At 39.8% G+C, this 16,779-nt stretch overlaps 2 protein-coding genes across 4 annotated transcripts in view; both read right to left on the reverse strand.

Moving 5' to 3' along the window:
• The window catches only part of LOC127442579 (putative glycerol kinase 5), a 31,207-nt gene extending 28,015 nt beyond the window's left edge, over positions 1 to 3,192 (reverse strand). The window contains exons 1-4 of the mRNA XM_051700719.1: positions 2,471 to 3,192; positions 2,246 to 2,339; positions 352 to 427; positions 159 to 252 (exon numbers count right to left, since the gene is read on the reverse strand). Coding sequence (XP_051556679.1) covers positions 159 to 252; positions 352 to 427; positions 2,246 to 2,339; positions 2,471 to 2,599 — 393 coding nt within the window. The 5' untranslated portion in view covers positions 2,600 to 3,192. The remainder of the gene's footprint in view (positions 1 to 158; positions 253 to 351; positions 428 to 2,245; positions 2,340 to 2,470) is intronic.
• Positions 3,193 to 5,708: 2,516 nt separating this feature from the next.
• LOC127442424 (5'-3' exoribonuclease 1-like) overlaps positions 5,709 to 16,779 on the reverse strand; it is a 42,265-nt gene continuing 31,194 nt past the window's right edge. For 2 of the 3 annotated variants that reach the window (XM_051700447.1, XM_051700445.1), the window contains exons 32-42: positions 11,795 to 11,890; positions 11,589 to 11,681; positions 11,398 to 11,487; positions 11,141 to 11,218; positions 9,593 to 9,724; positions 9,257 to 9,413; positions 8,941 to 9,092; positions 7,960 to 8,073; positions 7,678 to 7,777; positions 7,357 to 7,514; positions 5,709 to 7,165 (exon numbers count right to left, since the gene is read on the reverse strand). In XM_051700447.1, coding sequence (XP_051556407.1) covers positions 6,875 to 7,165; positions 7,357 to 7,514; positions 7,678 to 7,777; positions 7,960 to 8,073; positions 8,941 to 9,092; positions 9,257 to 9,413; positions 9,593 to 9,724; positions 11,141 to 11,218; positions 11,398 to 11,487; positions 11,589 to 11,681; positions 11,795 to 11,890 — 1,461 coding nt within the window. In that variant the 3' untranslated portion in view covers positions 5,709 to 6,874. The remainder of the gene's footprint in view (positions 7,166 to 7,356; positions 7,515 to 7,677; positions 7,778 to 7,959; positions 8,074 to 8,940; positions 9,093 to 9,256; positions 9,414 to 9,592; positions 9,725 to 11,140; positions 11,219 to 11,397; positions 11,488 to 11,588; positions 11,682 to 11,794; positions 11,891 to 16,779) is intronic. The other variant, XM_051700446.1, reaches the window with a different exon arrangement.

A 16,779-nucleotide genomic window follows, 5' to 3' on the forward strand; every position in this document is an offset into this window, starting at 1 on the left:
CAGTGGGAGGATGAGTAAATTATGACCATTTTCATTTTTGGGTGACATATGCCTTTAATGCAGAACAATCCCAAATGCAAGTGTGAATCATAAGGACAGTTTGAAAGGAACAAATCTATGAATGCTGATGCTAGATGACAAAACCATAACAGCTTCACCTTCATAGTGCAGGACCTGTTCCACGATCTCACCAACTCTGCTGCCCTCAAGTCCTGCCAGGTGATGAAGTTATGAAATGGCTTCCCTGTGTTCCTGCAGACGAGAACAGAAATTAAGACACATCAGTCAGTCTACAGAGCAAGCTGCTGGGCAGTCATATGCATTAATGAACAAACACAGACATTCACTAACCTGTCCCAGTTCATGAATGTTGCTCTCTGGGTTGAGATGCCAAGACCTTCCATTTGGCACATTTGTAAACCTGAGTCTAAGCCATTGAGAGAGAAGAATGATTCGTCATATCCCCGAATTAACATAATCCCAACACTATAACCTTGTAAACTTCTCATGGAAATCCATATACCAGGGTGCACAAGAAAATAATACAACAAACAAATAAAAAGGACACACTTAAAGCTAAAGTGTGTAATTTCTGCATCAACAAACAGAATTGCAAAAATAAACATTTGTTTTCAAACAGCTTTCCATATACACCATCCATCTGCTGTTGATCGAACTAACAGCTTCTCCCGGCCCCAATTTACGCCATTGGTTGAGTCAGTGTTGTTGTGTCAGATTGGACGGGTCAAAACAAAAACAAAGAGGTATTTTTATAGCGCCAGAGTCATTTCTCGAAAACTTAAACTGTAAAAGTAACCTAAAAAATGGCTTACTTATAGTTGACTGCATATTAAGCTGGAATCAAAGAATGTGTTTTTTTAACATCGAATAAGTTGCACACTTTAATGTCATACAAAAATAGAAAAAGTCTCACACACTGTCATATACAGTAGCTTGAAAAACTTTGTTAGATCAACATTCCAGTCAAAGACCTTCATCAGGCATTTTAGGAAATTTAGGAATTTTCTAAAATGCCTGACATGTTGATGTTATAAAGTTTCTCTATAGGACAATGTGCGGGACTTTTTCTATTTTTGTGTGACAAGAAAATAATAAAAAAATTATATAATTTGGACACCCTACAATATATGAATATCAATGCATTAGACAACAATATATCCACACAACATTTATTTTAAAGTAAGATAGCAATAGCACACTTTTCCAGCAGAAAATTTCACAAAAAGTAGTTTGATGTGTTTTAAATGATGAAAAAGAATAGATAATGTTAGGTAATTCATTTATGAACTACACCTGTGGTTACTCTGCTAGGACACCTGTGTGAACTTGAAGAAAACTGACTTCATACATCCACTAAAAACTGTATTTGGGACAAGTTGGGCTTAAAAATAGAAGTGATGTAAATGCTCAGATAAGTTAGTTCTGACCTAGAATTATTGAAATGTATACATTTGAATTTTAAAGGGAAATGTTCACCCAAAATTACAATTCTCTTATCATTTACTCACCCTCATGTCATCCCAGATGTGTATGACTATCTTTCTTCTGCTGAACACAAATGAAGATTTTTAGAAGAATATCTCAGCTCTGCAGGTCCATACAATGCTAGTGAATAGTGGCCAGAACTCCAACAAGCATATAAAGGCTGCATAAATGTAATCCATAAGACTCCAATGGTTAAATATATGTCTTCAGAAGCAATATGATAAGTGGGATTGAGAAACAGATCAATATTTATGTTCTTTTTTACTATAAAGCTCCACTTTCACATTCTTTTACTTTCATTTTTTGGTGAACTGCATTCTTCGTGCATATCGCCACCTACTGGGCAGGGTATTATACTTATAGTAAAAAAGAACTTAAATATTTATCTGTTTCTCACTCCCACTTATCATATCGATTCTGAGGACATATATTTAACCACTGGAGTCTTATGGATTACTTTTATGAGGCTTTTATGTTATTTTGGAGCCTAAAAGTTCTGGTCACCATTCACTTGCATTGTAAGGACCTACAGAGCTATGAAATATTCTTCTAAAATCTTTGTTTGTGTTCAGCACAAGAAAGTCATACACATCTGGGATGGCAAGAAGGTGAGTAAATGATTAGATAATTTTTATATTTGGGTGAACTATTCCTTTAAGTGTCCAAATACTTATTGGAGCCATTGTATATTTTGGCAAGATCAGAGATAGAAAAAAAAAAAGCGCAAAAGAGGTCTGACCTTGAACAGCTCCTTTCACTACCATAACAAACCCCTTCCACAGATCTTCGGGATCCATCTCCACCCACCCAGACTGAGGATACAGAAGGGACACCTGTGACAAGGAAGGTGCTATCAGATCGTGCATGATGCCACACATGATACCAGTCATCACACTAGAATGCATTAGCATAATCCTTGTCAATAAAGGTCAAAATTCATTCAAATCAACCTGCTGTCATTTACCTTAGTGGTGCATGATCCTCGGATGTTGGCACTCTTGTCGTACACGTGGCACCTGATGGAGGTGGTCCCGACATCAACAGAGAGAATAAAAGTCTCACTTTTGACGAACCCGTTCCTCTGAGTCCCCATTGCACAATGCGCTTATTCACAAAACCGCAGAAATACTTTAGACGCCATGGTGGCAAGCAAGTCAGTGAAGTTACTGAGTTAATGTTTCCTCTCCAAACTTCACTATACTGCAGCAGTCAAATGATCCTCCTTTCAACTTTGCTCCGTTGCCCTGAGTTTCATTCCACGAAAGACTTTGATTGCCCAATTTCGGGCAGTTTTCTAAGCAGTTAAGAAAGCCGATATGCTCCAAAGCGACTGGATGAGTTCACTTTTTTTTTAAAAGTGTATGACTTTGAAAGTGTAATCAGCGATGGAACACAATAATCGAAACCATGTGTGGGACTCCCAACTTTCCCAAACGCTGTCGTGTGATTCCCAACGCGCCCTATCTTAAATCGGCAAATAATACATTTCCATTTGTAGTACTTTCCGAATTAAGCCGAATTTTTCAGCACTAAACTATTAAAGTCCCTGAAACCTACTGGACGCCGCGATGTAAGGAAACAAAATACCAGAGTACAATAGTAAAATCAGTACGTCACACATCAGTCGATAGGGGTGGAGAGTTCTTAAAAAGACAGCGCATCAAATATGAGAAGGGAAAAGTTTGACAATGAACCGGAACTACGGTAGTCAGGAGAAAAAAGAAAAAACAAAAACTAATGGGGCTAGTGGGAACCTGCTAACCAGCCAGTTCCTGTCTATATGTGTTTATTTGAGGAATTCTTGGTGAAAAGCTACACTACCCATGACCCTGAAGAGAAAGATCCACCAATCAGAGCGCCACAGCAAACGAAGTACGCCAAAAGAGCTCTGCAGCAACCACCCACTTCAATAGGCTCAATGCCAAACACCTTGACTTGAAAGTAGATGAAAGTAGGTGGCTGCAGTCAGTCAGGGGAGGAGTGAAATAAGTGCTGTCATGTCATGCAGTTCTCACTTCTCACAGCCACCTACGTGATCAAAGATATTGCGTGATTCATGTTTATATGCTTTGTGGCTGATAAAGTGGATGTAATTTAAATTCTGCTTCTGTTAAATGAAAATGTGAAATATGATGATCAGCTTACCCAATGTACCTGTTATTTAATTCCCCAAAAGCCATGTCTTTTTCATCCATAGTTTGTAGTGCCATCAGTCATTTTAATCACGATTAATCTCATAAATTTTCTTGGTTAATCACGATTGATCGCAGATTTTGAAAGTGCTGAAATTTGACACTATACTGTATATAATTTTCCTGTCAAAATGCATTTATTTCCATCTAAGGAAAGAAAACAAAACAATATGTAACAATAAAATGCTTTATTAACATTTTCCAAACAAAGCCTTCCACAGTATAAAGATAGAAATGCATTAAAATAGCACCAATTCTAGTAACATTAAACGTTTCCCAAAGTCTAAGTGGGAACGACACTTTGAACTCCACATGAAAAGCACATGCAGACAAAACGTCTCATTTTGCGTTTTGGTGATAGTTAAGACTTGACATGCTTCTGTGGTAATTAAAATGCGCCTTACTTAGGCTGAAAAATACTTGATTTCTATCACAAGTCCCATCTGGGCTTGTTTTGTACATCATATAGTGTTAAGAGCTCCTTTCTCCATCATTTTATCACTGACATGGAAGCGCTGTTGTGTGTTGTGAAGTGTGCGTCAGTGTAATGACTCAGAGCGGACACATTACACAGGTTCCACCCTTCCAACAAATGTTAATGCTGGTTTATGCTGTATTAACGGTAAATCGTGATTAAGACAAATTAACTTGTTAAACTTTAATTAATCATGTGTTAACACGTTAATTCTGACAACTCTAATAGTTTAAATAAGAACACGTATTTTAGAAATATGATAATCACATATCCCAAACAGAGATAGCAAGATCAGAGTGTTGGGAATATTCACACATTAACAACATATCAGAGTTAAAAAATTTTATCAAACATTTTAGAAGAGAAAAAAACATTTGGCTTGTTTAAGCCAATGAGCATTAAACTGTGAGGTCAGCAAGTCATTTTCCGACATGCAGTTCATGCAGCTGGAAAAAAGCAACTGTGCCACCTGGCTCCAAAGGTTGCGGTCAGCAGGCTTTCACAACAATATTTTTGACATTTGTCGCCATGATATCACAGTAAGACAGACAGATGTTATTAACCAGCATGCACCTGCCGGTGATCATCGCTAATCTCAAAAGAGTCCAATGGCCAGGGTTGTGAGAGTTACTTTTAAAATGTATTCCACTACAGAATACATGCTGTCAAATGTAATTTGTTACATATTAGATTACTCAAGGTCAGTAACAATCTAAATACTTTGGATTACTTCTTCAGCACTAGCAGATTTTTTTCACTTGTTTTGACTATAACAAGTTAATAACGAGTGAGAAAAAATCTGTCAGTACAGTAAGACAAAATACACTTAAAATAAATTATCTGCAAATAACCTAAACAACTTAAACAGTGTCGCTTATAACAAGGTAAAGAAAATCTTGTTTCGAGGATTTTTAGATAGTTTTACAGGAAAACAATATAGAAAATATTTTTTGCAGTATATCTTTGCCCTAATTTTAAAGATCTTACAAATGTATCATCTAATGTTGAATTTCTTGATCGAAAAAAATAATCGTGCATCATAAAAGGTGTTGTTAAATGGCTAGAAATAGTGTATTAGCTTAGCGTGAAGCTAAGTGTTCATGTGCCAATTTACACGAGGTAAACTGTTTCTGCTGCTCAAAACTTAATTCAAAACTCCACAGTGTGTACACAACAACATCATCTTCTGATTGTATAACATCATATCCATCTTTTCATTCATAACAGTGTGAAAGCGCCCTTTTTCTGCTCATATGAATGTAAAACATCATAAGAAAGCGTTTCACGGCTGTTCAAACACTCCTCAAACTTGTAGCAGATTGTCCATTGTTGTCAAACGACAATTTGGCAACAATGAAATGGAGGTTCACTACTCCAGCAAAGAACTGCAAACTTCTGGCAAATTGAAAAAATTAATGGGAAAAATACTTCTGGAACCAAGACGACTGAAAAATTGGGGCGTGCACTGTCGCACGCTTTTCTACACTCTCACATCTTTCTTTTTTATTATAATCAAATAATGAAGACCAGAGGGATTATGATAGCAAAATGTTTATTATGATAACAAAATGTTCATTTACAGCATGCCACCTAATTAGGAGGTGCACTCATTTTTTTCAAGTCATTAAATAAACAACATAATGCTTTTAAAAATTAACGTGTTTACGTTCGTAATTTCAACATTTTAAAACTTGGACAAAAAAGATCTGCTGGGATACAAATATGCAGAGATGATGAAAACAAAAGGCCACGAGCACAGCTTGAAAGAGAAATATTAATAATTGCTATTTACCCATTTGTAAAATGGTGCATATAAAATCCATGGATCTTAATACTCAAAATTCATTTTAAAATCATAGAACTTTAACACCTCCCCAGGAAATAAAGGTAGGCTAATATAAAAATAAAATCAGTTTGAAATGTCCATAACCCACATGAAAATACAAAAATCAAGCAATAAACAACATCTTATTAGAAAGGCAGTTGTGTTCAAATTTGCATCCCCCACCTGACCATGGGTCCACAGAGATTATATTTGCTTACATCTCTGCGTGAACATAATAGGCTGGTTTTAACACCTACTGTAGATTAGTAGTTCCAAAAATTTTTAGAACAGCACTGGGTTTAATTCGAACCTCTGAAACTGGCTCCAAGGGTTCAGCCTGTTTAACTGCGTTCTAAAGTTACACCTTAAGAAGATAAGATTATCTGTTCTCCCATGCTGGACAGCAAAACTGTGCAACATATATGTAAAAAAACAAAAAACAAAAACAAAAATCTCAGTACAGATGGTACATTGTGGCAGTTTGTGTCAAATTGTATTACTTCCGTGTACATAATGTTCCTACAAAACTAATTATTGCACTTTGAACATTAAAATCCAGTGCTGGGAAGTAACCAGTGATCATAATAAAAGCTTAAGGATTTGATATTCAGTCAAAAAAGAGCTGAGGTAAACATAAAACCTCTTTCATGATCAACTATTCTATGATCATTTGGTGCAGTAATCAATAGCAATAAAAGTTTTCTTCGCCACTCAAAACTAAAACGAATACAAAACAATTTTGGAGCCAGAGATGTATAAATTATGTCTCTACAAGCATGATCGAGTCATGAAAACATAGACAACTGTCATAGCGCTCTTTTGTAATTATGATAATTTGGAGAGCTAATGAGAGACAGACTGCATGGTAAAATGATTTCAGTCCGTCACTTTAGCAGCCTCAAAGTTGACTGCGAGTTTCCTGTGTTTCCGCTTGGAGGCCGAGCCAGGCGTGTGAGTGTTGGTCTTTTGCCTGGGTGTCTTAGGTGTGGTTGGGGTGGGCTTCTCTGCAGGCTCATGGGTGTGCGTGTGGGTCTTGTGATCTGATGGGGGCACTGAAGCTGGTTGAGAAGGTCCGCTGCCCTCGATCTGACCAGCATTGGCAGTGCTGGTTGACAGCTGTTTTGCCTCTTGGTTCCTGGATTGGCCTGAAACTCGCTTCTTGGTCACCTAAAGACATGATATCATGTTATAGCTAGAGCTGAGTCCATTGCTGAGAGAAACATCTATCCATCTAAAAGGCATCTATGGTGTAGCAGATGCAAATATGGACATATTTAGTTGACCACCAATCAACTTTTGCACCATCAATTCATATTTAAAAGCAAATATAAGGCTAAAGAAGCTTAAAAAGTTCTTACCTGGAGGGGAACAAACTGGTTATGAGATCCGCCGGCTGAAGTGGATGCAGGGGGCCATGCTCCAGGGAATGTTCCTCCATAGAATGGCTGCCCCTGGTGAGGAAGTTGCATACCCCAGTGAAGTGGTCCAAAGCCTTGTGGGGGCATCAAAAGACCACCTGTGTAAATAAAACATTTCAAAAGTAAATTTAAAAACATCTGCATGAGAAGAATGAGATATTGAATTGAGATTTAACAGCATCAGAACAATGCGATTACTCAACAAAACCAATCTCAAAAACTTGCTTTAGTGTATAAAATGGGAATACAAAAGGCACATACCTGGTGGCTGACTAAACATAGTGGGATGAGGTGCGAGAGGCCTCATCTGCTGAACTGCAGGGAATATGGAAGGAGGCAGTGGAAATGAACCCAACGAGTTCTGCAGAAGACCAGGAAGACTTCATTCAGCACTGACTAAACTAATACTGAATAAATATCAATATGGACTGTCTTACTGTATTCTGATCATATGAGTAAAGACTTGAATTGCATCCATAAACAAAATTCCTCACTGTTTTAATGAGCTAGTGCACATTTGACGATGTGTTCAATGACAGTTACCAAGCGTTGAAGGGCAAAGAGCACAGCTTTCTCTTTGGCTTCGGTTTCAGAATGACATTGAGGACCGTGCACCAGCAGACCATTCGACAATTTCACCTGACACACTGTTAGACTCTACAGAACAAGAAAGAGAACGAATGAGATGAAATATGAAAATATGGGTGGTGAAAACACAAAAAAGGTAAAGGCTCATGTCTAGTGACCTTAAAGGAACAGTTCACACTTTAACTTAGCAAAAGTGAAAACAGAGGCCTGGGTAGCTCAGCAAGACACTGACTACCACACCTGGAGTCGCAAGTTCGAATCCAGGGCGTGCTGAGTGACTCCAGTCAGGCTTCCTGAGCAACCAATTGGCCCGGTTACTAGGGTGGGTAGAGTCACGTTGGGTTAACCTCCTCATGGTCACCATAATGTGGTTCTCGCTCTCAGTGGGGCGCGTGGTGAGTTGTGCATGAATGCCGCGGAGAATAGCGTGAAACCTCCACACGTGCTAGGTCTCCGTGGCAATGCAATCAACAAGCCACGTGATAAGATGCGCGGATTTACGGTCTCAGACGTGGAGGCAACTGAGATTCGTCCTCCGCCACCCGGATTGAGTCACTATGCCACCATGAAGACTTAGAGTGCACTGGGAATTGGACATTCCAAATAAAAAAAAAGTAAAAAAAACAAATTCTCACTCGAATGCATGACTGAGCGTCTCTCTTGCACTCATGAACAGGCAAAGAGCAGCTATGGTCTAAGTCAAGATTTTAACTGTAAAATAACTTACATTTCGGATTGTTTCTCACCAAAACCTATCACACAGTATGGGCTTGGTTATGTAAACCAACCAATCCTGATTTTCATTTTTTATTGTATTTTGTGGAAGGTCACTTGTGAGATTTTTATGAAGTCCATTTGTTCCAGTGTATTCTCAATGCAATTATAGATTGTAAGGAGATTAAACAGACAGAAGAGGAACTTGTGAGACTGACTGACCTGTCTGTTGTGGAGAAAGGCAAACTCCGGAGGTCCCATCCCTAGATTCATGCACACCCGGCCGAGCTCAGCAGCTATGCTGGGCAGGATGGGAGGCTGGCCTGACAGAGGAAGTGCTGGGGCCTCATTCTGAGGTGTGTTTATCCGAGCAGCTGTGTGTCATAGCAGACTCAATTATGCACTATGCACATTTGATATACAATGGGCAACATCTCAGGTGTAAGGATAGATTAAATTAAAGTCTAGTTCATGAATATTTTGACTCCATCACCTAAATCTTGCACATTGATTGTGATTGGTGGATACTCTGAAGTACCTAGCTTTTTGCTGGAGCGTCTCTTGCTCTGTTGTTGCTGTTGGGTGGTGGGGGTTTCCGAATTCTGGCCTCCAGAAAATGAAGTAGAGTCAGGGGCAGATGAACTTGTTGCCGAGTTGTCAATTTTCAACATTTCTTTCAACACCAGAGTTCCCTTCTGCTCAGAGGAAAACATATTATAATTAAAACCACCATGCCTTCAGGTAAGAAATGTATAAACTTGTGTTATACGCCATTTTCCGTATTTTACACATTAACCGCCCCATACTTTACAACCATTCTTATGTGCAGGCATTCCATAAAGTACTGTAGTCACAAGAAACACACTTTGCGTACCATGGCAAAGGAATGTGGAGAGAGAGGCTCTCCTGATTGGCTCTTGGGGTCTTTAGGCGGATGGTACTGGGTGGGCTCAGGCTCCTTTGAGATCATCAGATTAGCTATTAGCTCTTCAAATTCTGTGGATACCTGTAAAACAAACAATATGTGTAAGATTAAAGTTATCTAATAAATAAATATGTATCTATTTTGGCAGTCTGCTGTCCAACAGGTCACGAACAGGTAAGGGAAAAATGTATCAATAATTTACAAATATAGAAAATAAAGCTGTCAGAATTAATGCGTTAACGCATGCGATTAATAGAAAGGGGTAAAACGTTGATTGTTCTTAATTGCGATGAACACATTTAACGTTAATACAGCATAAACCAGCAGAAACACTGGTTGGAAGGGTGGAACCTGTAATGTGTCAATGTGTCTGCCCGAAGTCATTACACTGATGCACACTTCACAACACACAAACCAGTGCTTCCATGTCAGTGATAGAATGATGGAGAAAGGAGCTCTTAACTCTATTAGATGTACGAAACAAGCCCAGATGGGACTTGTGATAGAAATCAAGTATTTTTTAGCCTATGTAAAGTGCATTTTAATTAACACAGAAGCACGTCAAGTCTTAACTATCATCAAAATGCAGAATGAGACGTTTTTGTTTACAAGCGCTTTTCATGTGGAGTTCAAAGTGCCGCTTGATGCTGATGCTGATGCCCTGATGTGAATCATAAATGCGGCTTCACAATTGCTATACCAAAGTGGAGTGTCACAGTCTGCCGGCTTATTAATATTGTGTAGGATGAGAGTTTAAGAGATTTAATGCCCATTGCAATGAATATCCAACCTATGGGGAGTCTAGTTCTTTCAATTAGACAAACTCCCACTTAGACTTTGGGAAACATTTAAATGTTACTTGAATTGGTGTAATTTTAGTGCATTTCTATATTTATAACGTGGAAGGCTTTGTTTGGAAAATGTTAATAAAGCATTTTATTGTTACATATTGTTTTGTTTTCTTTCCTAAGATGGAAATAAATGTATTTTGACAGGAACATACATTTTCGCTTTTCTAGGGACAGAGTCACTGGGAGACAAAAAGATTTTTTTTTTTTATATATTAACAAACTGTCTCAACATAGTCCATGTTTCATGTGTCCTTTTTGTTCTATAGTAGGCTACCCTGCATTAATAAATATGCGTTATTTGGATGTATAAGCATAGGCACATGCCTAGAATGCCTATGCATACTTTTAGAATTTTTGGACACTCCTTACACGTGGTAAAAATCACTGTAATACATTGCCTCTTGCGGCATATCGCTTGAATTTATCTATTTGATTAAGAATGCCTCTGGTGACCAGAAGATACACTATGGCATAACTACACAAACATATCTCTATGTGTATTTAAGTAATGTTTAATATTCATGTTACAGACATGCACGAAGCATATATAAGTAAACTGACTGGTTAATCAGCAAGCTGTTATCTGTTTACTAGGGTCGGGATACTGCACGAAGCTATTGAAGAGTGAATGTATTTTATTCTATACCTTATCTGAAGGCCCCTGTAGGAGAGCAGCATTCAAATTATCATTTCTCTTGAGCAGTCTAATATTGCCACCTGCAGCCTGCAAAATCAATTAACATTTATTAGGTATAGCATAAATAAGAGGAAATGAATCATAAGACAATAAAACTCTGGATCACTCTATATTATAAATAGCGACTGTCTGATCAGCTGATGGTACTACAGGTAGGTGTTGATTGACAGCTGATCTATGCATTGCAGTGGCGTACGAAAGCTTACAGGTTTGTTGGATGAGTCGTTGCCTTGGCTCTGTTTATTTTGTACCTCCAGTTGCCGCTGTTGTGGCTCTGATCCACTGCTTTTCCAAGCCTGTTACAAATAACACCAGGTAATCATCATACACTACAACTAACAAACACACACTTGCAAACAGACAGTATGTGGTACAGTTAGACTGAATGGAGACTAACATTGTTTTGCCAGTGAGCAGGTGGTTTCTGGGGTATTCCTGAACTCTGCAGAGACTGCCACACATTACTGAACTCCATCTCTGTACTAGAGTCCTACAGGAACACACATATAGGTGTTTTAATGTATTATATGCATACATTCATAGAGCAGAAAGGCCTTTTAATGTCACAGTAATTCACACACATTTAAAACACACAGTCTGTACCTTGTGTTGGTTTTTCTGGTTGAGGGCTTTATGAGGCGAGTGTCTGTTGCCCTGAGTGTCAGCCCTGAGATTAAAACTTTGTTGGCCATTCTGCTGCTGTCAATAGGAAATTCAACACCGTTAGACAATTCACACACAGAACAACATACTTCCCTTTGCACTGCTGAAGTACCTGTTGGCACTGCATAGATTTCTACAGAACTACATTTCATTTTATATACATGTATGTAGTTTCTCTGAATACTATAAATGTTGCACAGACAGTAGGGGTGTGTAAAAATATTGATTTTCCAATGCATCTTAATTTGAACGATCTCAATATTGATTCTCAAGTCCCAGGATCGATGTATGTGCCAACCTTCTACAATTCAATTAAATCACTTGCATATGAGACCACATATCAGGTTATGTGACCAAAAATGTCTGTGATGAGCCACTGGCTGGTAAATGTTCAGATTTCACTCACCAGTGATTAAGTAGTAGTGGTGAAGAAGTTCAGCACTGAGAATATTTGACTGCATGTTGAGAGTAAAAGTTTGGTTTGACAAGTTATGTGTAATGCATGTCCAAAAACGAGATCCACGCAATCCATTTGTCATTGAGAAATGTCTCTTTTAATACCTTTTCTTTTATTTAAAGGTATATTCAGCTTAAAAGGGCACCTTTAGATTTGTGAACAAAAGGGGCAGAGGCTTGCACCCCTGTAGCCCCCGTTCTGTGCACGTCAGTGGGTCAGAAGTTTACATACACCAAGTTAACTGTGCCTTTAAGCAGCTTGGAAAATTCCAGAAAATGATGTCAAGCCTTTAGACAAATTAGCTTCTGATAGGAGGTGTACTGAATTGGCGGTGTACCTGTGGATGTATTTTAAGACCTACCTTCAAACTCAGTGCCTCTTTGTTTGACATCATGGGAAAATCAAAAGAAATCAGCCAAGACCTCAGAAAAAAAAATTGTGAACCTCCACAAGTCTGGTTCATCCTTGGGAGCAATTTCCAAATGCCTGAAGGTACCACGTTCATCTATACAAACAATAGTAAGCAAGTATAAACACCATGGGACCATACAGCCATCATACCGTTCAGGAAGGAGACGCATTCTGTCTCCTAGAGATGAACGTAGTTTGATGTGAAAAGTGCAAATCAATCCCAGAACAACAACAAAGGACCTTGTGAAGATGCAGGAGGAAACAGGTAGACAAGTATCTATATCCACAGTAAAACGAGTCCTATATCAACATAACCTGAAAGCTACTCAGCAAGGAAGAAGCCACTGCTCCAAAACCACCATAAAAAAGCCAGGCTACAGTTTGCAAGTGCACATGGGGACAAATATCTTACTTTTTGGAGAAATGTCCTCTGGTCTAATGAAACAAAAATTGAACAGTTTGGCCATAATGACCATCATTATGTTTGGAGGAAAAAGGGCGAGGATTGCAAGCTGAAGAACACCATCCCAACCGTGAAGCATGGGGGTGCTTTGCTGCAGGAGGGACTGGTACACTTCACAAAATAGATGGCATCATGAGGAAGTAAAATTATGTGGATATATTTAAGCAACATCTCAAGACATCAGCCAGGAAGTTAAAGCTCGGTCACAAATGGGTCTTCCAAATAGACAATGACCCCAAGCATACCTCCAAATTTGTGGCAAAATGGCTTAAGGACAACAAAGTCAAAGTATTGGAGTGGACATCACAAAGCCCTGACCACAATATGATAAAAAAATGTGTGGGCAGAACTGAAAGTGTGTGCAAGCAAGGAGGCCTACAAACTTGACTCAATTACACCAGTTCTGTCTGGAGGAATGGGCCAAAATTCCAGCAACTTATTGTGAGAAGCTTGTGGAAGGCTACCCAAAATGTTTGACTCAAGTTAAAGAATTTAAAGGCAATGCAACCGAATACTAACAAAGTGTATGTAAACTTCTGACCCACTGGGAATGTGATGAAAGAAATAAAAGCTGAAATATATCATTCTCTCTTCTATTATTCTGACATTCTCCAAGTTTAAATCTTTGTCCCATAATCTCTTGAGAGAAATTGAAGCTCCAATCCCCCAGACTCTGAATTAGCAGGAGTAATACACTGATGCCTCGTGACCTTTTCCAAAAGCAGTAATCACCACTCCCAGAGTATCTGCCACTCTAGGGGGATGTATGCTACTCCCAAAAATAGTACAGAGCAGGTGGTGCAGCTGTAAATATCAATAAAATTGAGAACTGGGAAACCCAAAATGTTGAACCATATTTTCAAAGGATCTCAACTGCACGAAAGCCCAACTACGCCCCCTGGAGGTATCTTTATGTATATAACTTTATTAATTTGAACAAGCCCAGACAAGTCAAAACATGCCTGAACAAGTATTAGAGGGCAGTCTATATATATATATATATATATATATATATATATATATATATACACACACACACACTGTATATATATATATAGGTGGAGAGACTGACTTGTTTTCATTGCACAATCTGGACTGCTGCATGTTTGTTGTTCCTGTGATTAAGAAACCACACACTGATGGGCAAATGCCTCTAATACCTCATACAAGAAGAAATAATCCAAATAAAACCCTTCAGCTGGGACACTCTCTCTTGCTCCGGTTTCTCAAACCAGAAACTCCCACCACCATTTCTACTAGTGCATAACCGAACCCTCTGAGCATCTCTTACGCTCGTATATGGTCCTTCGAGCTGGATGTACTTCAGTAGAGATGGATCTTGATACTGCCAGCACAGCAGATCCCACGGTCCGACCCCACACACAAGAGAGACATCTTCCAGCCCATCTTGAGGATTATGAAGTCCAGCTCCCTGCACACCTGCACTCAGCACCAACCCCAGCTGATGCCTCTTCACAGAGACATTCTAGACATTCCTCTAAGTCAATCTCCTCTGGTACAGCCTCCAACACTACATCCAGAACACACCACAGTGCATCAAGTAGATTTCCAAGAAATGCTCACTCTGACGTCCAAGCTGCAATGCTGGTGGAGAAATTAAAGGCTCTTGAACTAGAGGAACAACAACGTCAGATTGAAGAGGACAATACAGCAGATAAGGAATGTCAGAGACTTGATGATTGAGCCAGAGAGGCACTCAAAGCCAGAGAAGCCTCGGCTAAACAAATTGAGACACGATGCCATCTCAAGAAAGTACAAAATGAGCTTGAGGTTGCCAAGCTAGTCACCTCACTCCTTACACAGGACACCCACGACGTTGGCAGACCTGGATTGCAACCTAGCATTGCCAGTAACTCACCTGGATCACTACCTGAGGTAAGCCCACCTCAACAGAGAGCTGCTACTAGTGATATCTTCATATCATCTGCCCAGGAAATGCAGGAACATTCCACGCCACACCGTGTCTTTCCTGCCTCCGAGGCATCAGTATTGCCTCCTCCAGCACCACATGTAGTGCTGACCACAGCCTTAGCAACTGAAGCTTCCTCCAGTGCCCATGACTTTAGTTCAGATGTGCACCATCCCAACATAGTGACATGGTCATCGCCCCCTCTTGCAGCAGCTCAGTCCACTTCAGAGTCCAGAACTGCTTTAACTGACCCTTCACCCATTTATCCAGCTACAGTTACAGTGCAGCCAACTCCTCCTGTTACCACTGTAACCTACCATCAGATACCTGCGGTCAGTGTGCCTCCTTCAATAGCTTCACCTCCGGACCCTTTAACCTTAGGGGCTTCTGCACATCCTCAGCCACACCAAGTACTGTATCCTCACGCTCAAACAGCATTCCCAGCCACTCATCCCGTTCCATCTCATGCCCTTTCAGCTCAGGCAACAATGTATATACCTCAAGCCCAACAGACCGGACTAGAGATGTTAGCTGCTTCTGCCTATGGTGTCCCAAAACCTGTCATACCGACCTTTGAAACTGGACGTGAAAGTGACTTTGCACTGCTCAAAATGGCACTGGACAATCTAATGAATAACCAACAGCACTTAAGTGAACAGTACAAGTATAAAGTGCTTCTAGGTCACTTAAAGCTTCCCAGTGCTCTCCAGCTTGCAAAGGCATACATGCACGATCCCAGGCCATACACTGCTGCATTACAAGCACTGCAAGATAAATATGGCCAACCACGCCAACTAGACCAGTGTGAGTTAAGTATCATACTGAATGCAGCTGCTGTAAAGTTTGAAGATGCTGAAGCATTTGACGACTTTGCCTTATCCATCCATTCATTAGTAGGGATGCTCAGGACTTTAGAAAGCCCGAATGGCTATGAGTTAAGGTGTGGATCTCATGTCGATCGCCTTTTGAGCAAAATGCCACCATCATATCATGACAGTTTTGTGGAGTACTGCTTTAGCCACAGCATTCTCCAGACTGGCACATACCATACCTACACTCTACCCGATTTCTCTGTATGGCTACGGCTAAAGTCTCAGGCTAAGCGTATTTCAAACAGGGTAGCAGCACTTTATCAAAGTGAGGTAACCAGGACAACTAAGAAGGATCCACGCACACCTTCTCGCCCTAAGGACAGATCCACCACAATCCTTTACTCAACTAACAGTACCTTACTATTCTCCATGAAGCAGCCCTGCAGACACAAAAGTGTGTTCTTCTGGTCAATGATCCCAACTCCAAGGTATACTTAGATCATCCCAACCGATCTCCAAAGGTGATGCTTAAGGTAGTTAAGGTCCTACTTCATAACAGGGATAAAGCCTTGGAGACATATGCAGTGTTAGACGATAGCTCTGAATGTAGCACTGTACTGCCACAGGCTGCGGAACAGTTAAACCTCACCACAGTGCCTGAAACTATCAGACTATGTACAATATGTCAGGATGTACTTCAATTAAATGGAGCATCTGTTTCCCTCTCTGTCACCTTTAAACAGACCATCTAGGAAGTTCCAGATTAATCATGCCTTCACTGCAGAGAATCTGAGACTGTCTGAACACTCTTATCCAGTAGCTGCTCTCCAACGCAAATATGCCCATATCCGA

This window comes from Myxocyprinus asiaticus, chromosome 6 (assembly GCF_019703515.2).
Source record: "Myxocyprinus asiaticus isolate MX2 ecotype Aquarium Trade chromosome 6, UBuf_Myxa_2, whole genome shotgun sequence".
Taxonomy (NCBI): Eukaryota; Metazoa; Chordata; class Actinopteri; order Cypriniformes; family Catostomidae; genus Myxocyprinus; species Myxocyprinus asiaticus.